Genomic DNA, 24,555 nt, shown 5'->3' with positions numbered 1-24,555 from the left:
AGTGCTTTTATTGGTTTATTTTACGACTGCTCCTTCCAAATGATGTGACAGAAGAGCCATCTGTCCAGAAAAAGATGGGTCAGTGAAATTAATGAGCTGCCAATACAGCTCATTAATTCTAGAGTTCTAGAGTATTTGGTCAGAGAACAAATACAAGGATTTATTCTAAAGTGCTTCTGGCCTCAGAGGACGAAGCACTCATTAGGGCTGTTAAGACTTTGTTAAAGAAGTAAGAGAAACACATTCCAGGTACTTCTAACAGCTAGTAGGGTGTGTAGAAATACTCTCTGCTCAAAATGTGGTACTGTGTTACAAAGAGAAAGCCTTTTTGTGTTTAATTCCCAAAACTTCTTTAATAAAACAAACAAAAATCAGACACATACATATCCCACTCATTGTTTTCTCCCCACAATAAATTACAATGACAAAACAACCACACTGCAAATAGACTGAACAGAGACTAACTGTAAGCTGGACGACATAAGAAATGACATTTGTGCTGTAAAGGCTTCAGAATTGAAGTGAATGTGGTGACATTCTCCGTCAGAGACGCCAAAATGTTCATACAGTATTTTCAACACTATGTTAACATCTTTTTGAAAGGGCAACAATCATGTGAAAGGAGACTGGAGGCTTTACAGTCTTAGGTGGATACAAAAGCTAATTTCTGCTACTGGAAAAAGAAAAAAAAAGCCATCCACAGTTCAAAGTTTTGACTTTCTAACTTCAACTTTCAAACATCTGAGCTAATACTTTGAAATGTCAACTTTGCAAGCTGTTTTTTTTTTGTTTTTATTTGTGTAATTAAGGTTTCATAGGTGGAGAAGACCAAAGCAAGAGATAAAAGAACTTGGCGTCACATGGCGGACATGAGCTCCACTCCAACTGAATATTGGTGTCTGCTGTTAAATCAAGCAACACTTTGCTTAGAAATTTTAATGACACTGACTTGGATTGTGTCACTTTTGTGAAAACAACTTTACAAGTTGCTTGTACTGTTCTCAAGTGGTTTAAAAATAGGTATTGCAGGTTTTTGGTCCATCACTTCAATTCACTTTAATAATATAAGACAGAAACACCATGCTGTAATTCATTGTAGGATATGTCCCATTAATGTTGTTATTGCGACTGCACAGGCTATGTTTGCATCCTTGGTGATAATGTGAGCCAGAAGTAACAGGAGTCTCCTGGATATAGAAATAAGTTCAAAGGATGGACAATGTGTGGTTTCTTCTTTTTCCAGTGTAAGGTTAGGTACACATGACGACTACAGACTAAAAAAAATACTGTAATGTGGGACTGAAGCTGAATACAATCTGCTCACTTCTGGATTTGACTGGTTGAGCAGCATGGTGGTGAAAACCAACGGGCATCTGTAGTGACGTACCAACAAAGCAGAGTAGGATCAAAACCTCATGATGCTGCTATCTGTAATTCAGTGTTAGAAAGGATAGTGACGGTAATTTTAACATGCTAGCACTACTTTAAGCTACAACAGATACAGAGTTAGCTGAGCACAGAGCTACTGTAAGGCCCTCCAGTGTGTCCTCTGAGGCTTGATGGAGTTGTGCTATTACGTAGCGTGAAAGCCCTTAAAGAAAAATGGAAGTCAGAGTTGTCATAATTTACCAGAAGGATGTAAGGCTAAGTCGTTAGAGCAAAGAACAAAATAGAAAAATACTACCAAAGTTCCCCTGAGCAAATTCCCACCCTTTCTCCTCACTGGTGTGCATTTCGGTTTGGTCCACAGAACGAGATGGACTAGAACAACGTTTTAGTGAATATCATGTGCTGCTGTTCTAATGAGATAACTCATTCGCTGTCATACCTCTGAATAAGGTGAAGCAGCTCCAGACCTCATGTCACAAAATTTTGTTATGCAAATCTAGATTCTAGAGGTCTGAAATCTATTATTGTATTTTAAAGTTGCAGCTCTGGAGCCCAGCAGCCTAGAGTGTGGAGGGACTCTAGACCTGGACTCTAAGACTCTAGAGTTCTAGATTTTTCCTCCCAAAAAACATTTACGTGTTTACTGTAGACTTTGGTTGGTGTGATATACAGACATAATCAGCTATATTATTTCCTTAGATAATACCATATTCTACAGCTATGTTCAGAGGTTTATTTAGATCTTTATTCTAGAGCTTGAGTGATGCAGGATTTCTGATTCTGATATTTGGTGGTTTAAAACTCTGATATTCTGCTTTCACTTTCTTTAACATTTCTTATATCTGGTGATTTATTTACTTGTTCACGTCCTGCCTGCTCCGATTGTTTGTGGAGCGCGTGTCAACAGGAACGTTGCAGAGTGCCCCCCAGGAAAAAATCTGCAATGTCAAGACATTGTAAGAAAATTGTCCCCCCATCTCTTTACTTTTTTAATTTTGCAATATTAAATGCCAATAACAACAGACTGGCAGGTATCTCATACCAAACAATAATATCAGCTTTACCCATTCCTGCTTTTTTTGTGCTTTGTTACTATTTAACAGGATCCTTACTGAGAGCCCAAAGCTCTCCTTATTGGTCCGAGACATAAATGCCCTTATGGGTGACAGATTTGGTTAGAATCTGAGGGAAGCAGGCCAGGAATTAAACCGAGACAGCCATATAGAAACAAGTGAACCAAGTCATTTACAAAAAAATTTGACCTGTAAACTTGGACTCACTACTCCAGTATTAATGTACCAACATCCTCCACTCAACTAAACGCCACCAAAAAACTACTTGTAAGACAGACGGCATTTTAGAAAGTGTCAAAAATCCAATTGGCTGTTACAATACAGTATATTAAGTATCAGATAATCCAGATCGTCCATGTAACAAACACTGACGCAGGCAGCGACCGCTAGTGGGAAGGTAGAAAAATGTTGAAAACGGCAGAAAAGAGAAAAGACTGGTCCAAATAACTTCATCCTTCTGGCTCCAAAATCCATATAAAAATAGAACTCGCACTTAGTTTAATATAAAACAATATATGTGCTGGAAAGAGGAGTCCTTCCTCATCATAGAAAGAAAAGAACTGAGGCACGCGGTTCCTCTCATTCTTTCCGCTAGGCTGAGGTCTTCGTTGATTGGTAGCAATAAGGCACGTGTGACCACTGCAATCCTCCACCATAGTTCCCTTTTGTATGAGACACCAGTAACTTCACAAAAGCCAACATTTCATGTCAGATGGGCTGCAGCGCTGACAGCTTCACCGCCTGAACAGAGACAAGAGCCATGAGAAAGAAAAGATTGAGAAGAAAAACATTAGACAAAAGACGAGTCATTTAACAGGACAAAGAAAACTCTGGAATTATTTAATGACCGACAACATGAAGCCAATTACTCATTTTCCCCACCCTAGCAGCACACTTATAACAGGCAGCTGAAGCTTGTACAAACACAACGTTGAACCGTGCGTCATTAACTTTGAGAGAAACCCAGCTTCATAAACATTGTGAAGTGAAGCAAAAAGGTCCATGTCCCACCAACAACACAACATCCGTTTGACACCAGAGGGCGCTGTTGCACCCAGAGCGCAGAATTAAAGAGAATGTGCAAAAGAATTATTCATCTGATAGTGGCACACCAAAGTGTTCAATATTAAATAACTAAATATGTGGATAAAACAGACAACATAACATGGGATAATGTGAATATAATGGCGTTTAATAGAGCTCATTCTTATGGAAGTAGCATGATGACAAACAAAATGCAAGCTATGCATATAAAATTTTGTAAAAACTAAAAAACCCAAACATTTAATTATTAAATAAATTAAATGAATAGAATTCAAAACTGTAAAAACAATGAAAACAATAACTAAAAATAAACAAAAAAAGCCCACATTTTTTTGATCTAATGACACTTTGATGCTTTATTTTCTTTTTGTTTCTAATGAATTGAATAAAACATGTTTAAAAACCGGGTCGGGGATGAGTTCCTGCCCCAAGTGGAGGAGTTCAAGTATCTCGGGGTCTTGTTCGCGAGTGATGGGAGAAGGGAGCCGGAGATCGACAGACGATTGGGGCTGCAGCTGCAGTAATGCGGACGCTGCACCGGTCCGTCGTGGTGAAGAGGGAGCTGAGTGTAAAAGCGAAGCTCTCAATTTACCGGTCGATCTACGTCCCTACCCTCACCTATGGCCACGAGCTGTGGGTAGTGACCGAAAGAACGAGATCGCGGATACAAGCGGCAGAAATGAGCTTCCTCCGAAGGGTGGCTGGCCTCTCCCTTAGAGATAGGGTGAGAAGTTCGGCCATCCGGGAGGGGCTCAGAGTAGAGCAGCTGCTGCTCCACATCGAAAGGAGCCAACTGAGGTGGTTCGGGCATCTGACAAGGATGCCCCCTGGGCGCCTCCTGGGTGAGGTGTTCCAGGCATGTCCCACCGGGAGGAGGCCCCAGGGCAGACCCAGGACATGCTGGAGAGATTATATCTCTCGGCTGGCCTGGGAATGCCTTGGTATTCCCCCGGATAAGCTGGAGGAGGTGGCTGGGGAGAGGGAGGTCTGGGCCTCTTTGCTTAGGCTGCTGCCCCCGCGACCCGGCCCCGGACAAAGCGGATGAAGATGGATGGATGGATGGATGGATGTTTAAAAACATAATTTGTATTTGAATTTGATTTTTAATGACACAGATCGTGATCTTTTTTTTCCTCTTGTTTGTTCTGTAGTGACTCATATTCAACAGAGACTACATAATTATTTAGATGCAGTATATTGTTAACTTTAATGGGACTTACACAGCTGACTTTTTTTAAATGCCCAAACGAACAATAAACAAAGTAAAAAGACAAAATTTCAAGCTGAAAAAGTTAAAATTGTACAAAATGTATGAAAGGAAAATTGTTTGTCAGTGTGTCAGTAAAGGGCTTTCATAAATCAGAGTATTACTAAGAAAACAACATACCACATTCATGGTTCAGTCACACTTGAATATTATTATTATAATTCATTTTTCTTTCATGTATTCAATATTGAACACTTTGGGCTTCCATATTGTAAATAAAAAGAAAACCCAGGGAAGCCACAGTAGAGATTTTTTTGAAATTATATACAAAAATAACTGAATTTGCTCTTCCGTCCGTTCTTACTCACTCGGGTCAGACAGAAGTGTTGGCATGCAGCCTTATCGCAACAACAGACTAGACTGTAGGGGGACAAGGTGTAGAGGTTAGTGTTGGCATGGAGCCGCCACGCCGAGGAGCAGGAGAGTTTGATTTAACATCGTCCTCAAAGTGCACGTGTGTGTGTGTGTGTGTACCTTCTGCCGGCTGGTCATCCAGCTGCGGATGGTCGGCACGAGGACGGAGCCGAGCAGGATCTGAGCCGGATGGTAGATCAGGAGAGGGACTGAGATCAGAGACAGGTGCTCATAGCCCTCAAACACGATCTTTAACATGGGGATACCTGTGATTAAATAAATAAGGAAGACCTCATGGACTTAAAGCTAACCCAGCATTTAAAATTAGACTTCAGAATGAGATGCAGCGTAGACGAGATGACTTTGTTCACTTCATGCCAGCTCCGACCTGCAGCAGAGCTCACGACCGAGCTCAGAGCTTCACAGGCCTCAGAAGCTCTTTCTAACTTCTCCTCTCTTTACTTTCTAACTTAAAACTCCACAGAGCTCTCAGGAGACACCCGACACTTTATACAAGTTTTTGCGCGCATGCAGGAGCTCTCTTCAAACACAACTTTGATGTGAAGTTTCTCTCTAACACAAAATCTGAGCGTCTAATCTGGATGTGCACCCACCCAGGGTTAGAGACTTGTGTGTGGAGCAGAACATGATGGCGACGGTGTCCGCGGGGCTGAACCTGGAGCCTGGCCTGCAGAGACAAACAGGAAGTTAAAACGTGCCATCTGTCACCCTCCAGACGGTTTGCAGGTGGTGACCTTTACACCCAGAGCAAAAAGTTGGAGCAGTTCTTATTGTTTTAGGGAGCCAATACATGGAATGATAAGAATATGATGAATAAATGAAATGTATAAAAATAAAATGTGTGAATACCAAACTGTGAAAAAAAAGAAATGAAATCTTAAAATTTAAGATTTGATCAAAGTTGTCGTTTTTCTGTTTTTAATTTTCACATTAAGGGTTTAATACTGATTCTTCTGCAAGTAACTTGATGACAAAAACTACAAGAAATAAATGCTGAAAGCCACTTAATGCTACTAAAAAATGTAATTAAAAAAATATATATTTAGAAAAACATTTCATCACATTTCTGGGCAGAGCTATGTAAAAATAATCAATATAATGAATATTAAAAGAAAAGAAAAGGACAGGTTGAGAAGGAGGAAGCTTACCTGGTGGAAAAGGCAAATGTGAGCAGCATGAAGCTGATCTGGATGGAGAAAACTGCAGAGCAAGAAAAAAAAAGAGGCAAATTTAACTTCTCATTTCATATTAAGCTAAAATCAACATTTAGATGGACTTTTAGCAGTTTTTCTTTTTAAAATATTGTTTTAGATCTTATAATAATAAGAACAATAAAAAACAGTCCATTCATTACTAACAGTCTGTGGAGTGACCTCTGTGGTGGAAATCTTCAGTAACTCCTTCAGTAACGGTTGATTTGATTAGTTTAGTATTGAGTTCTTCGATTAGCCCTTTTTTGGATTGATTCACCAGTATCTGTTCTTCTACACTGCAGCTGCTTTGCAGCGGTTGTAGTTTGTACTAAGCATCTGTAAAAGACGTTGTGTGAGTTTGTTCATTTATGATTTATCATGGATTTTTATTCTAAATTAATAAAAATGTATGGATACTGAGATGTATTAGTTCTACACATTGTCTCTGAAAGTTTTCATTTTTAGACCAGCTAGCCTGAGGGGTAAAATAAAACACCACACTGTTTGTGAGGGAATAGTTGTACACGTTAATAGTCTATATATACTGTTTCTATGCTTCTATGCTATGTTTCTATGTGTTCAGTCAAAACACTGTTTATTTTATCTCAATGTATTGTGTTCCTATATTCAGCGATTACTGTTTTCTTTCCTTTTAAGTTAGCTTGGCTAGTTACCAAGGTAAACTTTAGGATTAAATCCAGTTAATGCTGATTTGGACGAGAGCTGTAGAGATTTTATGGTCATTTGGCGCCCTCTAGTGGCTGATACAAACTAGAGCAGTCAACTGGGAAACATTGACTACTGTTCTGTTTATTCTTTTCTGATATTTTTATTTGTAGATCACACTTAGTCGGATTGTAAATAAAGGGAATCTCAAGGCTTTTTTAAATCCTTTACCAGATGCTTGCAGTGGCTGTAATTACTTAAACATTCAAAGAAATCAGGTTCTGATGATTATACTCAGTCCTGGCCCCGGGGTCGAGCAACATGAGCTAACATCATTTTAGAAACTGAACCTGCTTATCGCTAACCTCAATAAACAACACAGAGATAAAACCACTGAACGTGCCTTCCAGGTCTGGAAGGTGGGCTTCCTGAAATCTGCATTATTTTTACTGACTAGTAGAAGGAAACACTGGCAAACCTGGCAAACTGCTAAATTAACCAACACAATCATTAGGAGTTTTTTGTTTTCTTTTTTGCCACTGATTTTACTGAGAGCCAGAAACTTCAAGAAACCAATTACAACCAATCAGGAAGTGCACGTTTCCCTAGCAACCAGAGGTTAAATCATGTCCAACATGGCAAACAACTCTTGAACAATCTCTTGAGATCAGTTGGGTCAGCTTAACCTATGTTTATGGGAAAACGGTCTTAGCAGACAGTTTCCTTTATGGGAAACATAAAAGAACAACTTTACGGCCTCATGGCTGCGGGCCATAAAGAAAAGGAAGATTAGTCAGGACTTCAGTCATAAGTCCTGTGGTCAGCTGTTTAAGGATCTGATCAGGATCTCTTCTGGATGCCTCACTTCAGAAAGTGGACGTCAGGGTACACACCCAGAACTCTCTGTAGGGGTTATACATCTCATGTGGCTTAATTACACCATGGGATGCCTAATGGCTAATGGAAGTGAAGGATTTCATTGGGTGGTGGCCGGTATGCTGGAGCATTTGAAAAAATGTCATCTGAACAGATAGAGGTAGTTTTTGGGTGTGAAAAGTGAAGCCAGTGTAGAAGTGTCTTCAACCTGCATTATTTTTAATGACCAGCAGGGGAAGATCGCTGATTCAGCAAAAACTGGCAAACTGCTAGCTTAACCAACACAATCTTTGTTTTTTTTGGTGCAGCACATTCTCTGCCACTGATTTTAACGAGAGCCAGAAACGTCCAGAAACCAGTGCCAACCAATCAGGAAGTGTACGCTTCTCTAGCAACCAGGGGTTAAATCGTGTTCAACATAGCAAACAACTCTTGAACAATCTATTGAGATCAGCTGGGTCAGCTTGGTGGGAAAACAGCCCTTATCTGCCTTGATCTATGTGCTTAGCAGTTTCCTTGACAACTTTATGAGCTCATGGCTACGGGCCATAAAGAAAAGGAAGATTCAGGACTTCAGTCATAAATTCGGTAGTCGGCAGTTTAAGGACAGGATGATACTGTGGTTGCAAACAGGCTTCCAGTGTTATAGAAGTCTGTGGGATAACAGCTCTGACCTCGGTAACACTTTCCAGATGAGCTCATATTCTCAGCCACTGGTTTCAGTTTACAGTGAATATAACATGAAGTCCACTTGAACTTTTGGTAGTTCTCAGAGTAACCGAGGAGAAATGTATTCAGGGATGCTTAAAAAGTTCAACTTTACTCAGCGTTTCAGCGCTAGCACCATTATTTTAACACTTCCTCTGATAGTTTAGTTCAAATTTACAATTTACATTTGATTTCCATTAATCTGCCATTGATGACACGCAGAAGGTGTACTGACTGATAAGGCCGACCAGCAGCAGGCTGGTGGGGTCCAGCTCGATGCTGGGGTTACTGAAGGTTTCGCAGAAGGTGGTGTAGATGATCATGAGGAGGACGGCGCTGCTGATGGCGCCGAACGGGGGCTTTTGCCTTTCCAGAAACTCCCTGAGGAAACCGCGACACACCTGCGCACAACCGAGCAAATCAGCCGATTTAGAGTTCAGACTTTAGACCAAGACTTCAGGACGTGCGCCGCTTCATACCTGACCCAGGATCAGAGGCACCACCACCGTCATGAAGAGCTGAGAGAAGATTGAGGAGAAGGGAACGGAGGACGAGGAGCCGAGCTGGAGGAGGAAGAGGAAAAAATAAATAAATACAAATATTATCACAAGAAATGCACAAAATATTGATCATAAAAAAAAAAAAAAAAAAAAAAAAAAAAAAATTGTGCTTAATTTTAGTTATTTTATGACTACTTTTCATTTTTATGACCCTTGGTTGCGTCGTGTCTTTTTTCTTTTAAAAGTAAGGTAAATAAAAACTTATTTAATTATTCGTACGTTCGTAATTATTAAGCTCTTCTGGTTCTAATTTTATTCTGATTTTCATTTTTATTGTTTTGTGACTGTTCAGTTGTGTTTAATGTCCTCACGGTCATTTCAAATCTCTTTATGGTTGCTTTGTGTGATTATTTTAGCTCATTTGTGGTTTTTCGAGCTCTTTTTGTGTTTAGAGATATTTACTTTGCATGCATACTTATTTATGTTCTTATCTGGACATCAAACAAATCGAAAACAAAGTTTAAATTTATCCATTTTTCACTTTCTTCATATTTGGAGCAGGACTGGCTTGTAGCGTGTCTGTAATTTAAAAGTGATCATTTTGCTTGTTTTATGTCTCGGTTTGGTTGCCATGGATCTGTTTATGATTGTTTTATGTTCATAACCCGACCAGGACGTCCTTACAAACGTCTAAGCCTCATAAGGCGTCATGTGGCAGGCGGGACTTACAAAGAGCAGCAGCAGCAGAGGAGTGACGACGATTCCCTGCAGGGAGAAAAAAGGAAAAGAGAAATCAGGATTACAGCTTTGACTCTTCGTTCATTACTGCAGGATCGCTTCATTACAGTCACAATCCTCCAAGGAACGTGAAACAGAAAAAAAACCTGTCTTACCAAGAAGCTTCCAAAAGCAGAGTTGAAGATGGCGGCGGCCTGCACAAACACGCACTCAGTTTATCACTTTGGTGACACTGCAGGTTTAATCTGACCTGCTAATCTTTGTGTTTGTGTTACCTCGTTGCCTCCGACAGCCTTGGTGAGAATAACGGCGGAAGAGACCGGAGGGGGCATGCAGCTCACCGTCTGTAACCTAGGCAACCACAACAACCACAGGGTGAAGAAGAAAGAGGAGGATGAGGATGAAACAGATCTGAGTCACTGCCTGCCTCCTCAGAGGAAATTGTGAGGATGGAGGAATGTTTTTCACAAATGAGAAAAACAAAACAAAACAATGCAATACGATGTCACGCAAACAGGTCTGCAGGTGGGAGGGGCTTGTGTGAGACTGAGATGACCATATTAGGAATATGTCCCCTCTGTGATGTCATAAAGATCAGAAAAAAACTGCCTGAAATAAAGAGTTTAGAGCCATCTGAAGTCTGGAATTGCTTCCACATAGAAAAAATGTTTACAGATCTTATAAATCTATATTTTATTTACAACTGATGATACAATTTTATTTATTTTAATCTGATGACTTCACTTGGACGGACCTCAAAACAAAACTGTGAAAAAAAATAAAATATCCTGTTCCTGGTGTTTCTCTGGGAAGAGGGAAGTCTCACATTATACACAAACACATGGAGCTGGGTCTGTAGTAATCTGTGAATGTGTGTCTTTATGCCAGCCCTCCAGGTACTGTGAGAATAAAGAACAACATTCTCACACACACACAGACAGACACACAGAGTCCTACCCTCTGAGCAGCCATTGGTCGATGGCGGTCAGTGAGAGCACCTTGAGCAGCAGCCAAACGGCGAGTGGAAAGAAGATGAGGGTGAAGGACTGAACAAAGAGGTGGAGCCGCACGTGAAGCAGCGCACTGGTCAGCTCCTGCACACAGAGACGGAGACTTTTCCAAACTGCACCTGAATGCAACACTGCATGTTCCATAACTGAGGACAGAAGCAGGATGGGAGCAGCTCACCTCCGTTTTTAGCGACAGGCCGCTGTTGAAGAAGATGAGCGAGACGGCGATGTACGCTACGGTGACCTCCGGTTTTAAAGGACCTGACAGACAGAAACAGATCAAATTTTCAAATGTGACATAGTCTGTGTAATACAGCAGGGAGAGGAAGCAGCCATCTGCTCTCTGTAGCTCTGCGTGGAGACCTGTTTTTACTGCAGTATGGATTAAAAGGGTTTTCACATCCGGTGCAGTTTCACCTCAGTGCTGCCTTTGTGACGTTGACATAATAGTTTCCTTAATAGGATTTAGCTTTCGGTTGGTGTCTTTGGTTCAGCTCTTGACTTGTTTTCCTCTTATTTATCTGTAAGGACCTTCTCTGTTAGGGTGTGCAGATTTTCCTCTTACGTTGCTTGTATGACCTGTGAGGTTCCACAAGGTTCACTCCCGGGTTCATTGTTATTTTCTTTTTACCAGCTTCTTTTAGCTAGAATCAATCTTTTTATGGCATTTCATATCATTTCTGGATAACCAGCTGGAGGCTAGTTAACTGATCATCCCAGATTACGCACTGACTCTTCAATAACTACCTTGTTTTAAACTTCATATATAACTGAACAAAGACTGATCGCACCACAACTTCTGCCTCCAAGTCAGCTGTGTCATCCATGCTCGCAGTTTACAAAAGATGAGAGCTGCATGTCTTTTAGCTGAAACAAGACTAAGGTGCAACTGTTTTCAACACAACAGCAGCAAATAAAACAAACAATCAAAGAAACAAAAACACACCACACCTGTGCTGATGTCATACTTCCAAAGCATCAACATTCCATGTTGGGATGCCCAACATGCAAACTGGCTGAAAAAACACTGTAGTAATCTGTGAATGTGTTATGAAGTTGAGACTTCAAAATGCGTGATGTCACAATGGATTTGACCATCTTTTATATACAGTCAATGGTAACACGTTAAAATAAGAGTCCAGCAAATACGAGCAAGAAAACCCACTGATATTTGAAGCCGGCGTTTACGAGCAGCGCCTAAAGGCACCACACCGATAGTGGCGTCTTATCTAATCTACAGGGAAAATGAGCGGAGGGGTTATCAGCTCCGGTGGCGGCTGATTTGTAGTTATCAATGCTTATGCTTTCTCCTCACTTAGTTTACTGGGAGTAATTAAAGATGCCAATAACGTGCTCGTGGACGCGCACACATGAGCGCGGAGCGGAGCACGGAGTTGGGTTGACGTGTTGACATTACCTACTGAATGCAACGTGTCACTACAGCGGCACTTCAGGTACGGAGGGAGACACACACAAACACAAGGAACCACTGTGACGTAGAGCCTGCTGCCCCGGGGCCAGCATGCAGGGGAACATTCCACTGAAAGAAAATCCTGAAATGTACACTTTGTTAAAGTCTGACAAAACCTCCATTCATTACATCACTACGTTATAAATAAAACCAACAGTATTTGCACCTTGTTTCGGCTCAGGTCATATTCACAGAAACATGCAATGTTAAGTTGATAGTCCACACTTTTCTTCAAATTTCGGGGAAACAGCGCTAAATAAAGTCTAGAAGTTGTTAATTTATGAAAGATCAAAAGTTTCCAGGTAAATCAGCCTGTGGCGATTTATTTTGTGACTCCTAACGATTGATTTAAGGTGTTAAGTCTTTACCTGAAAGAACACCTTTGGCCCTGAGAGAGAAGTAAAAGGATGGCAAACTCTTTCACAGCCTGGCAGTAAAATGCCCCAAACTGACCACTTAATAAACGGAATATTTGTTCATTTAGAGTCATTCAAAGAGTGAACACATTTTAAAGCAACACCATTGAACTTCAGTGATGAACTTCCGACCCTCTCACCTCCTTTCACTCCGATGCTGGGCTGCAGCTTGGCCGATAAGATGACCAGCACGATCCCGACGATGAACCACTCCTTTCGTATCCTCGCCACAAGGCCCATGTTTCAGCTCGCCGGTGGTCCACCGGCTCTCCTTGCCTGCCCCCCACGGTCACAGCAGCCGGGACAGAAGTTCCCACAACTCCGGCGCTTCTTCTACGAAGCTTTTATCGTCACAAAACACAGGCAGAGGAAGCCGAGGCTGCTTCCGGACACATGGGCCCAAACTAGCCGTAAAGACCAGATTACAGACGCACCGACTCACTCATTACCGTAACACTACTAAAAGCACCACAACATGCGTGTAACGATCAGAATCTGAAAAAATGTCAATAAAAGATTACATGTTAGGATACAGTTTCATTATTTATAGGTTAAAAAACACAATACAAGTAAAAGTATGAATAATACTGTTATAAATAAGAAACAGGTAAAGAAACAATGGATGTAAGGGTCAGTATAACATTAACACATTTTAGTAGATATTTAAAAAGTTATTTATTAAAAATATGTGCCATTTATTTAACTATAAACAAATAATCATAGAAAACATTTTAAAAAATGTAAAAAAAAATATATTTAGAAAATTGTGATAATGAGGTATTGTTTTAGGTGAACAAGTCATAAAAATATTTTAAAAAATTTAAGTTTGTACAAAAAAAAAAGACAAATTTTAATTGACTTGGAGAACAACAGTATATAACATGTAAATAAGGCTGAAATCCCAAACCTCATGCTTTGATGTCCATTTCTCTTCTTACCAGTTTTGTATTCAGTATTTAACGTCTTTTAAAAAAGTCAAGGTCACTTTTAATAGAAGACTTATGAACAATAACCAATGACAAACAAACTATATATCAAGTCAATAAAAGTAAATTTTAACACTGAGTATTTAAACTGACATTAAAACATTACAAGTGCTTGAGTACAGATGAACTGTGTGGTTGTAGTACATTGTTAACTATGCAGAAAAGGGATCTCGTGACGTGCTGTGATTAGACCCGTGTGATAAGGAGCGTCCTTGTAATGACATTATTATGACTGTTGTACATTTCTTTGTGGATGATGGCCTTCAGCTGATGCAATTGAAAAGTAAACCACGGTGCAGTGCGAGAGAAGGAAAGGTTTCTAAAGGAGCCATCTTTAGTTTAGCGTTTATCCTTTTCACTCTTATTTTTAATTGATACTATACAGAGGTGAGATTTGGGTAAACGACCGTAGATGTTCTAGGCTATCCCAGCTATCATATAGCATCCTATAGTCTTTGGTAGCATGCTTCATTACTGTGATCTGTGTTTCCTTCCTTTCAAATGTTTGAATGACAGTAAAAACGAGTCTTAGGCGAGATGCAGGACACGTTGCTAAACTGTTGCAGGGCTAACACAGACAACCATTCATACCTATAGCAAGTTTACAGGCTCAGCCCTGTAAATACTGACTCTTTGTATAAATTTGATTTGTTTATGAATAAAAGTCTTTGCATGTTATGAAATGCTCATGATTGTTCTTCACTCCATCACATCTGTATGATATCTCGATGCCACATGAAAAAAAAAACATCTGAAGAAAGATTTAAACAGTAACTTTGTGCTGCTGCCAAAACGTTTGGCCTCGACAAAGCACACAGCAGATGTTTCAGGGTTTCATCTTTATTCACGGTAACAGGTAACTCTTCTCCTTTCTCTCCCTCATATTGTCAAACGACGGCCCGTTAAAACCAGGCAGGAGAGTAGTAGTCCTCGGAATCCACACTGAGGTCCTTGCGTCCTCGTTTCACCTTCCAGGCGAGCAGCGCCTGCAGAGCGGCGGGCGAGGTTGAGGTAAGTTTGGCGCTGTATTTTCCATTCGTGGCGTGGGCGTGAGCGGAGGCCACCAACACCTGATGGAGGAAAAGCAGCAGGGTCACGGCCTTACAGTCGACATCTGGATCCACATAAACTGTCCTCAGACTCTTCAGTCAATTTAACTTCATGACTACTTCCTGAGTCACAGGTCTCAAAGTTCACAGGCTGAAGGACTCTAATGAAGGATGCACAAGTGTATCTTTTACTCTATTTTTATCTGTGTATAAAAGAGGTAACATGTCATCCTTGTTCCCGAGGTATTGCATTCACAAACTGTGTGACACGGATACCTCATCAGGCTTTTACGGCTGACTGCTAAAGACGTAAAGAAAAGACCGACCTGCGCTCTCTGCAGCCGAGCCACATCTTCTGTGGTGCAGGCCACCTTGTAGCCCTGCAGGTAGTACTCAGCAGCTTTCACATACTGACTCTACAGAGACACACAGAGATGGGGAAGCAAGCCCAGGTGTTTACGAGGCAAAGCTAACATTTTTCAGCTGCTATAAATCAGTGTGATTGGTTATTGATTCCTGCACTGAATACTGTGGGGTGTGATTGGTACCCTGCTGAAGTAGATGTTTCCCAGACACAGATGAACGTCGATCAGTCTGTGATGCAGTCCGCTGCTACGAGACATGGCGACTAACTTCTCCAGACACGCGACCGCCTCCTCGAAGTATCCCTCGCTGTGCCACACACACACACACACACACACACACACACACACACACACACACACACACACACACACACACACACACACACACACACACGAACACACGAACACACACACACACAAAGATGGAAAATGAACACTTGACTACAAGAAGGTTACTTGACTCACATTTGCACAGAGACCTCCAGACAATGTGCTGATAAACTTAACTTAAACTGTAGAAATTTCCTTTGTGGTTTTTTATTTTTATTTAATTCAGTTTTAGTCACCATAATACACTTTTGTGTGTGTGTGTGTGTGTCTGTGTACCTCTTTAGAGACTTTGCCAAAGCTATGCAGGCCTTCACCGCTCTGTCTGTGCCGTCTAGGCTGTGAAAAATCTCCATGCTGGTGTTAAAGAACTGGACACACACACACACACACACACACACACACACACACACACACACACACACACACACACACACACACACACACACAGTTGAATAATTTTTGGGTGGATGTGCGTATGAAATGGGGCTTTACTGAAATCTGTTAAAAACACAGTAAGTGGCTCTTTTGTGTGACTTGTTGCCTACACCACACACATGTGGATTCATCCGCAGCCTAAAATAGTCCCACCTAAACTGCCTTTTCCCTCGGGTTCTGTGTTTTTGAGTTTGATTTTCTGTTCTTGGGTTTTACTATTAACACCTCTTAATCTGTCTCCCTGGTTTCAGTCTTATTCCATTTACTTCAAAGCCGCGTGTGAGACGTCAGGAGTAACATCCCTCCTGAGTTATTGTATTCCAGCAGGAAAGCTGGAAAAGCGTGAAAAACTGGATTTGCTTTTCTAGTTAGTAAACACAGCCACTCATGCATCATTAGTAATGCAGCATAATATTTGTGTTTTTGCAGTTAAAAAACGCAGCTGCAGCTTGTTCGTGGATGGAGAATGCTCGGTGTCTGCCTATGAAAATTCTGACTGGGAACTTAGAAGTTCCGACTTCCTGGAAACCACCCTTAATCTCATTAACCTCCTGTGTTCCCTTTTTTCTCTGTTACTGTTTAGTCCCTCTTCTTTTCTGATTAATGTTTGCATTTGCTTTCTTCCTATTTTACTTTGAAAGTCCATTTTCTTCACTGTCCTTTGTGAGTTTTACTTCCTGTCTTGCTGATTCCCAGCTTGTTTGTTCTGCTCTCTCCTTTTCCTCATCAGGGTATAAATCATCCTGTCCTCCTTTTTATCGAGTCGTGTTTTCCCCTCTCTCCCCGAGCCCTTGATTTTCTTTACCTTTTGCTCCAACGTTTATGACACTTTGTTCACGTCTTTGAGTAACAGCTGTATCTATATCTTCAGCAGAGTCAAACACAATCTTTGGTACCTTTTTGGCTGTGCTATGGTCTCCTGCTCTCTGATAGGCCAGGCCTACTTGGAAAGCCGCCTCCCCCTTCATGTGTTTGTCTTCAGCTGAAACAGACGTAAAAATAAAAACCACGTTATAAACACTAATCTTCTGTGATCATATGAAAGCTTCACTTTAAAGGATCTTTTAAGCAGAGTCGATCTGATGTCTGTTTAGCAGGCCTGACTTCTATTGAGGAATTTATCCATATATAGGTTTTAGTTTTCGAATTCAAAGTTCTTCCTGTGATTTTCAAAGTAAAATCATCAGGATTTTTGTAAAAAAATACTTTAAAAATAATAATAATCATAGATGTTTGTTTATCAAATGCCCAGCAATAACCCTCAACCTTGTAGTAGGTACACCCATGGTATCAACTGAAAATACTTGTCTCGCATTCACAAGATTTTCAGACCTTTCTGACCTTTGACCTTTAGGTCACTGAGTGTGGTGTTATTAACGTTTATATCGAACCACAAAGCTTTCAACATAAATTATATATTTGTTAATTTCTTTGGTGTAGCACGAATGGGAGACATCAATATCAATAAATAAACAATAAACATAAAGCTGTAAAACTTATGAAAACACAGTTAAAAATCCAAACTTCAAGCCTTCCTTTGTGTTTTCTAAAACTGTCCAGTGGGGCCAAAGTGGAGTCTTTTGTAGGCCAGTTTTGGCCCCCGGGCCTTATGTTTGCACCCCTGATTTAGATGGATAACAGCACTAGAGGCTGGTTTAGAGGCGAATAACAAACTGGACTAAATGAACGTAACGTAAATGAACTCTTTATAGTATATATACTATAAAGAGTGTCTCGGCTCGATTCTTCTGATGTATCACAAATTAAATTCTTTTTGGCGACTGAGTTGAGGCTTTCGCTTGGATTATGGTTAAAAAAACCCTGTAATTTATTTTAATAAACAGAATAAATAAACAGACAAATCTCCTCCTTCTTCAGAAGAATAAACATTTCAAACTCTGTAGCTGTCAGGACCAGTTCTTAACCCCCTCTGAAAACGTGGTACTCGTTGTTTTGCTGAATATTTCTCTGCTTCTGCCTTCACTGTGATCCTCTCAGCACAAACACCTCCTCCTCGGTCTATTTTTAATCTAAATGTTACACATGTGTGTGTTTCCGTGCACAGATTACTCCGATGCGCTGCCTCTCACTGTGTTTTTAGCCCTGGTTCGACCTACACTCCGCGGCCCTGCTGTTGCCTTCGTGAAGCAGCGTCAGGGCCTTCTTGTGGTCCTCGGCGGCCAGCGGCGCCTCCGCGAGCTCTCTGTAGATCTTCCACAGATCCCGGCAGGCCCGGAGCTTCAGGGGCCGACCGTCTGAGTCCAGCCAGCCGCCGTCCTCCGCCTGTTTGCGGCATAGCTCTCCCTGCTGCCTCGCCTCCTCCAGCTCACCTGAGAGAGGTGGCATTTTTATAAGAGTGGGTGGAACATGAGTTCAACCGTCACAGGAAAATAAAGAGAAAAAACAGCAACAAAACAACTAAATCAAATAAAAATACCAAACATGTAGCTGGTTTTGAGGGAATAAGCTTGAGTTTTAGATCATCTGAGTGAAGAAATGTTTCATTTTTTGAGTGCTGATTTAGCTCACAGGGTCAATCAGGTGACCTATACGCCATAAGACTAACACAGAGGGCTGCATTCAGGTCGGTCTTCCATCTTTCTTGTCTTCTCTGCACCGCCCTGTCACAATAAATTATTAATTTGAGTTAGAGTTATTTTTAATCTCAGGCTTTATTCCACAGTGTGTTCTTTGTCTTGTCTTCTTCTCGTCGCCCCCAACCAGGAGATGGCTGAAGCTTCCTCTGCCGGAGGTTTTTTCATGTTAAAAGGGAGTTTTTTCTTCCCACCGTCTCCAAATGCTTGCTCATAGAGGGATGTCCGATGGTTGGGGTGTTGTATGTTGTAATTTATCACGAGGACCAATAACAGCACAAGCAAGAGGGGATCTTATCTTTTCAACACTGCCCCCTGGTGACACTACACAGCTACAACACTCACAAAGGACCAACACACAACTGCCCTCTTTAGGTAAGAGACTAATGCATCAGTGTCAGTGAAGGACAAGTATGCCTGTGTGTGCATCTGTGGATCTCCACTTACACACAGAGCAGAGCACTAGACACTCCCACAGTGCGGGCAACAGTGGTCCTAAAACGTATTACAGACGGACTGCAAGGTTGGCTGGTATTTTACAATAATTCAAATGATTAAGTTTGTAATTATGATTAATTTTTACAATGAACGTTTCAGGATCAAACTGAAAGGAGAAGCCACACCTTCCACTGCAAATGCAAGTTAAATAAGGTCTTATTGTAGGTGATACTCAGTCTCACATAAAAATGAAACACAGAAGAAAACAAAACTTCATGATCAGCTTTGACTTTCTTTTAATCTGAATGTGATTCAAGGTTTTACTGGTCGCAGTTTTTAGTGCTGCTCATCTAAATCACCTCGACCTTGGCACTGCGCTCACCAGAAATAAACCAGCCAAGTTTGAGGCTGAATGGATGCTTGGACGTTAAGACAGACTAAGAGCAGACAGTCAGAGAGTTTCATTATTCACTGTCATCGTTAGTAATTCAGATTAGTCAGTTACTGTTTCTACTGTCTTGGAGCAACTGTGACCACATGCTTTCCTCAGGGATTAATAAAGTGCTGTGATTCTGATCATTCACTGTCACTATACTCGGTGTGTGCACCTCGATCCAGGTACAGCTCAGTCAGGCAGGCCCGGGCCTCGGTGGCTGCTCTGGAGAACCTCCCTTTCTCTCTGTCAGTACAGCTGTGGTAGAAGTAGAAGCGGAGCCAGAGGTCCTCGGGGTCTGAGAAGAACCGACCCAAAAGGAGACGCTCCTCGCAGACGGTGGACCAGATACCTGCAACAGAAGTCACCTGGTCCTGAACCATGGACGCAGTCTTGTTCTGTGTTCTACCAACAATAACCTTACACTCATTATGTCACTGACACACAAACACACTGATCTAATCACTAAATGAAGCCTCACTGGAATCAGAAGGATTGAATCGAGGCTCTGTGTGCGTGTGTGTGTGTACCGGTCCTTTCAGCCTCCTCAGCCAAGCTCAGGTGCTGGCTAATGGTCTCCATTTTGTGTCTTTGTTCCACCAGAGGAGGAGCACGAAGCCTGAGTGATCCCGGTTCAGCCGTCGCCCTCCAGTCCTGATCAGAGCGCAGCAGAGAGACGAGCTCAGAGAACGACCTGAATGACAGAAAGACATTTTTGGGGGATCTTTTTAACTTTGTGTAAACTGGAATGACCACCTGGGAAAAGCATGTCAGAGCACCAGTCCACTGTTTGTTAGAAATGTGCTGCACTGAAGCTAAACATCAACTGTGGAAGCCTCCATCTTCCATGAATTCTTTTTTATTTATAATGTTTGTTGTACAGTCTATTTCTCATGATCCTGTCAAAGGGAAACTGGAGTTTGCTGCAGCCAGTAATTACTCCAAGTCAGATTGTCTTTGATAGCAATAACTTCAAATGCTCACCGCGCCTGCATCAGCCACAAACCGTCAAACAGAGATTCAATATAACACGGGAGGAATCACAGCAGTGAGATGAGTCTGGTATCAACATGTGGGGGAGAAACAAAACATAAAATGCATTTTGAAGGTTTCTCCAGAGTACCGGCTCTTTCCCCCTGTGTCATAGACATTAAATGAATGCACTGTTGCTGTTGAAACTGAGACGTACACCATGAGAAGGTTTTATCTTTGGTTGCAGATTTTAACAAAGCCTGAAAATCTCACACACCTGTCTCCAGCACTAACAAACTTAAGAGAGCTCAGAGCTGCTGTCAAAATAAGATGACTTAAAAAGTGCCACTCTGTGCAGTTTGGGGGTCTCTAACCCAGAAAGTGTTGATGGCATGAAGGAAAAGCTCAGCTAGATATTTAACATCACTGTACAGTGGAAAACAGCAGGCTCTGAGGCGTTTGGGTGCTGTAGGAAAATAGGAAACAAGCAGTGTTGGTTGGGTCCTGTGTGAAATAACGAAATGTGTTGCATGTCTGATGGACAATCAGTTCTTCATTATAAAAAACATGTATTTCATGTCTGTGAGTGTTTGATCACACTGACGGTAATTTTGTTTTTGTACATCAGCAAAACTGCAACGATCAGCCTGCGACTGCAGAATCTTGTTTTTGAGTCAGACATTAAACATTTATCTTGCTGACGGAGAAACAGATACCTGTGGAAGCCTTCCTGCAGCAGCCGCACACAGATGCTCTGCTTCGGACTGCTTCTGAACCTGATGTGAGAGACGGAGGAGTAAAGATTACAGATGTGAGAGAGGAGGAAGACCATGTTAGGCAGCTCAGTGTGGGCGTGTCACAGGAGAAAAATCAGTCGGCAGCCCTTCTCTTTGCAGCAGGGGGCACTCACACCACTCAGATTTCACGGTCACGATTGCTGAGCAGTACATCTCTAACTCCTTAAACTAACTGCTGACTGGCACCTGTACACCTGAGAGCTGTGCTATGGTTTTCTTTGTGTTAGCTGTATTATTGTAGGGTCTTTACCTTACAATAAGCGCCTTGAGGCAACTGTTGTTGTGATGTGGCGTTATATAGATAAAAGTGATTTGGACTTACTCCACAAAATATCAAACCACAGTCAGAGATCACAGGGCGACGATGGTGGTTATAAACTTTCACTACTAAGCTGGGCTCTCAGCTGCAGGCTCTGAGCACGCTCGCATAAAATGATCCCTATGAGTGCCCACTACTGCAACCAGAGACATTATCAAATATGATAAAATGGTGATTAAAGTGGTGGTGCCTGTGTTAAAATCCACCCAGTGACACTGAGGATGAACTCACAGAGCGATTTCTTTCCTGGTCAGACTGTCTGCTGGTCGAGCCGGGCCCAGTCTGGCTCTGAGGGACTCCTTCGTCTGCTTCATCCTGCTAAAATACACACACACACACACACACACACACACACACACACACACACACACACACACACACACACACACACACACACACACACACACACACACACACACACGGGAAGTTGAGTTCCCATCATTACTTCAGAGACTGATACCCTGCTGTTATGTCACTGCGCTCTCCAGCACATTGAGTGCTGCTCTAAACAAAGAAGCCTTAAGTGGAAATTACTTCCAAAGACCTGCAGTTAGCACCAGTGCTGCTTTCTAAGCACACTCTGTAGGTGGAGCGCTTTGGTTATGCTGAGGAAACACTGTTTGAATACTTCAGTCATCACTGAAGGAAATCAAATATTCTTTAATAGTGCCACAGTTCATCTGTTAATAGTAAGGGGAAATGAATGACACTGAAACACAATAGATGCACATGGAGTAAGTGATGACTGTAATACATCTGATAGCGGGGTAAATCGCCACATATTCTGATTACAACTTCCTGTTTCTGTCCGTAAAAAGGCAAGGGCGTATTTATGTTCCACCCTGTCTTTAAGAGAGCCACCAGCAGCTGTAAGAGCTGCACCGAACACTGAAAGTGAGGTTAAAGTTTACTCTGAGGGTTACTTCTGTCCTCACGCTAATGCCATGCTGTCAAAGCTGTAAAGCATATCAGCAGGTTATGGCATGACACAGAAAACACATCAGTAATACAACAACCTGTCAGTTATGTGGTGCTTGTTTTCATTACCTGAGCACTATGAAATATCTTTGATAAAGAAAGCAGTGAATACTTTGCCCTAGTATTTAGCGAATACACAGATAAGCACAAGTGATGTTTGCTTTGATTTTGATGAAGAAGTAAAGACAAGGTCACGAGAATGTCTGTGTGGGTGTTCCAGGAAAGAAAAAGGAGGAAAAGAGGAAGATTTGTGGATGTAATAACAGAGGACATGCAGAGAGATGATGTGACAGGAGGTGATAGGGATAGGGTGAGATATCCTCCTTGCTCTCTGCCCTTTCCTGCCCTGCAGGCGGTCCTTACCTGTAGTAAGTGCTGCTCCTCTGTTTGCTTTTGTTGGCATTAATTTCAGGGAGAAACCCAACAGCTGTGTTCATCTTCACCTGCAGGTCAACCTGGTGGAGAGAGAGAGGATCCCACCCCACAGAAAACTTTATGCATGAACTGCAATCAGTTTAACACTGATGCCTCTTCTAAAATCACAGGGTTTTTATCTTGATTTGAACAGTTTTGCTGCATCTAACAGGGTCACCAAAGAGCGCAGGTCGTTTAAATACAATTACAATAATTTAAGTGAGAATAAGTTAGGCAGACTATTCTGGAGTTTAATTGTGATATTTACAGCTGCACTTTTTAGAAACACACGCAGAGCTCCTGAATTACCGAAAGAAAGACACAACCAGCTGCGCGTGACGGTGAAGCGGGTGAGGTGCACCCGAAAAGCTCCGGAATGAAGCTAGAACGTGAAGCTAATGTCATTAAACCGGAATAACAAAAACAAAATAAAATAAAATAACAGTAACCCTGCTAAGATTTTAAATGTAACACACGGAGAAAGAAGCGCAGAAACACGAACTCACCGCCAGTTTTATTAGAGAAAAACTTTCCACGCTGCCAGCACACTCAACTTCGTCACTATGACAACACCGAACCAAGTCGACCAGAGCAACGAGCTGAACTGCTTCCGGTCAGGTGGTCCCATTAAAAACAATCATTTTTTGTGTGTGTATTAATTTTATTTATTCCATGGGTTTGTTATTATTGTCTTCGTGGTGACTTCATGTGTATCTTGTATAAACTGTTTAACAAAAACTTCATAAAGTCCAGTTTTTTTCTTTTCTTTCTCTTCTAACAGGTAAGTTTCTTTTCTTCTTTTGCATTAATCCCAGAATGAAGAGGAATAAAGTCTGACAGTATTTTCCCTGTAAATTTACAGTTTTATCTCAGAGAGTGCTTAATTTTTAAGAAGCTTCACTGACTTTAAAAAACAATTCTGATCAAAATCTTTCCAAATATTTAATATATTATAATAAGCCAATTTTATTTATAAAGCACTTTTAAAAAACGATAGCGGCTCCGGCAGATCCCAGGAACGACATTCAAGATCTCTGTCCAGAGCGCAGTCCTAGGAACAACTAACAACAACTTTTTAAAAAAATATTAGTTATATATCAGTTATTAGCAGTTTTATCAGTAATTTGTAAGACCTGCATATGACAGAGGTTCATGAAGAGCTTGTAAATAGTAACATTACACACCAGAGGATGCTGCAGAGAGGGGTTCATTCATTTCATTAAATTTATTTTTCATTAATTTGTTCTTCAAAAATCAGTTTAGTTATTGCACGTGAGCACAAATGGTTGCAGAAATCTTGCAGACAGAGTTTTAAACCACAGCCAGTCACAAAAATGTCCGGATAAAACAACAAAAGCCAAGAATGATTTTGACTGTGGGGGCTGACAGAGCAAAAAGACGCAGTAAAACTGCAGCAGTGGAGTCAGCGGGGGTTGAGTAAAGCTTTTAAAGGAGCCTTTTCAAAAAGATACACAAATTTTTCTTATTAACACTGCATTAAATCCTCTCCTCCTCACGATTCATCTGCTTCTTTCCCTGTTTGCACTCTGCACACATCAGATGTTCGGGTTCCCGCAGTGAGACTTTTCCATTCAGCCTCACCACAGCTGGATGGAAATAGTGTGCCACTGCGGGTTCTTTGCGGTTCTTCAGAGCTTTATAATAAAGTTTCACGAAATCATCAGCAGCTGAGGGGACGTAGAGGCTGTTTCCTGTCTG

The 24,555-nt window shown here is 41.4% G+C and overlaps 2 protein-coding genes and 1 long non-coding RNA gene across 4 annotated transcripts in view; all 3 read right to left on the bottom strand.

The window, feature by feature from the left end:
* LOC308401828 overlaps positions 1-24,555 on the bottom strand; it is a 226,244-nt gene that overhangs the window by 17,603 nt on the left and 184,086 nt on the right. The window lies entirely within an intron of this gene.
* Positions 334-13,111, bottom strand: slc10a7 (solute carrier family 10 member 7). Of its 2 annotated transcripts, XM_080889537.1 has the most exons (13): positions 12,867-13,111; positions 11,018-11,100; positions 10,787-10,923; positions 10,105-10,180; positions 9,985-10,023; positions 9,821-9,856; positions 9,071-9,154; positions 8,827-8,992; positions 6,297-6,348; positions 5,742-5,815; positions 5,248-5,393; positions 5,082-5,133; positions 334-3,203 (listed from the first exon to the last, which is right to left on the bottom strand). In XM_080889537.1, the coding sequence occupies exons 1-12, from the start codon at positions 12,964-12,966 to the stop codon at positions 5,113-5,115; spliced, it is 1,014 nt and encodes a 337-aa protein (XP_080745663.1). In that variant the 5' UTR covers positions 12,967-13,111; the 3' UTR covers positions 334-3,203; positions 5,082-5,112. The 2 variants fall into 2 exon arrangements, with proteins under 2 accessions (XP_080745663.1, XP_080745662.1); XM_080889536.1 differs by lacking the exon at positions 5,082-5,133.
* On the bottom strand, positions 13,378-23,417 carry ttc29 (tetratricopeptide repeat domain 29). The gene is made up of 12 exons (XM_080889219.1): positions 23,343-23,417; positions 22,786-22,877; positions 21,676-21,762; positions 21,045-21,104; positions 19,887-20,050; positions 19,532-19,708; positions 18,009-18,221; positions 16,788-16,873; positions 15,733-15,824; positions 15,310-15,433; positions 15,088-15,177; positions 13,378-14,782 (listed from the first exon to the last, which is right to left on the bottom strand). The coding sequence occupies exons 2-12, from the start codon at positions 22,857-22,859 to the stop codon at positions 14,615-14,617; spliced, it is 1,335 nt and encodes a 444-aa protein (XP_080745345.1). The 5' UTR covers positions 22,860-22,877; positions 23,343-23,417; the 3' UTR covers positions 13,378-14,614.

The sequence above is a fragment of the Rhamphochromis sp. 'chilingali' genome, assembly GCF_963969265.1.
Source record: "Rhamphochromis sp. 'chilingali' genome assembly, chromosome: 1".
Classification (NCBI taxonomy): domain Eukaryota; kingdom Metazoa; phylum Chordata; class Actinopteri; order Cichliformes; family Cichlidae; genus Rhamphochromis; species Rhamphochromis sp. 'chilingali'.
Note: the sequence above shows the minus strand (reverse complement) of the source record. Positions and strands in the feature narration are given on the sequence as shown.

Coding starts and splice junctions, on each gene's coding strand:
- slc10a7 (XM_080889536.1), bottom strand. CDS start 12,966: ATGGGCCTTGTGGCGAGGATACGAAAGGAGTGGTTCATCGTCGGGATC. Junction 10,024..10,104: donor AGGCTGTCGGAGGCAACGAG/GTAACACAAACA, acceptor GTGTTTGTGCAG/GCCGCCGCCATCTTCAACTC. Junction 9,155..9,820: donor CTCTGCTGCTGCTGCTCTTT/GTAAGTCCCGCC, acceptor TTCCTCCTCCAG/CTCGGCTCCTCGTCCTCCGT.
- ttc29 (XM_080889219.1), bottom strand. CDS start 22,859: ATGAACACAGCTGTTGGGTTTCTCCCTGAAATTAATGCCAACAAAAGC. Junction 20,051..21,044: donor CTGCAGGAAGGCTTCCACAG/GTATCTGTTTCT, acceptor TCTGTCATTCAG/GTCGTTCTCTGAGCTCGTCT. Junction 14,783..15,087: donor CTCGGCTGCAGAGAGCGCAG/GTCGGTCTTTTC, acceptor TTCCTCCATCAG/GTGTTGGTGGCCTCCGCTCA.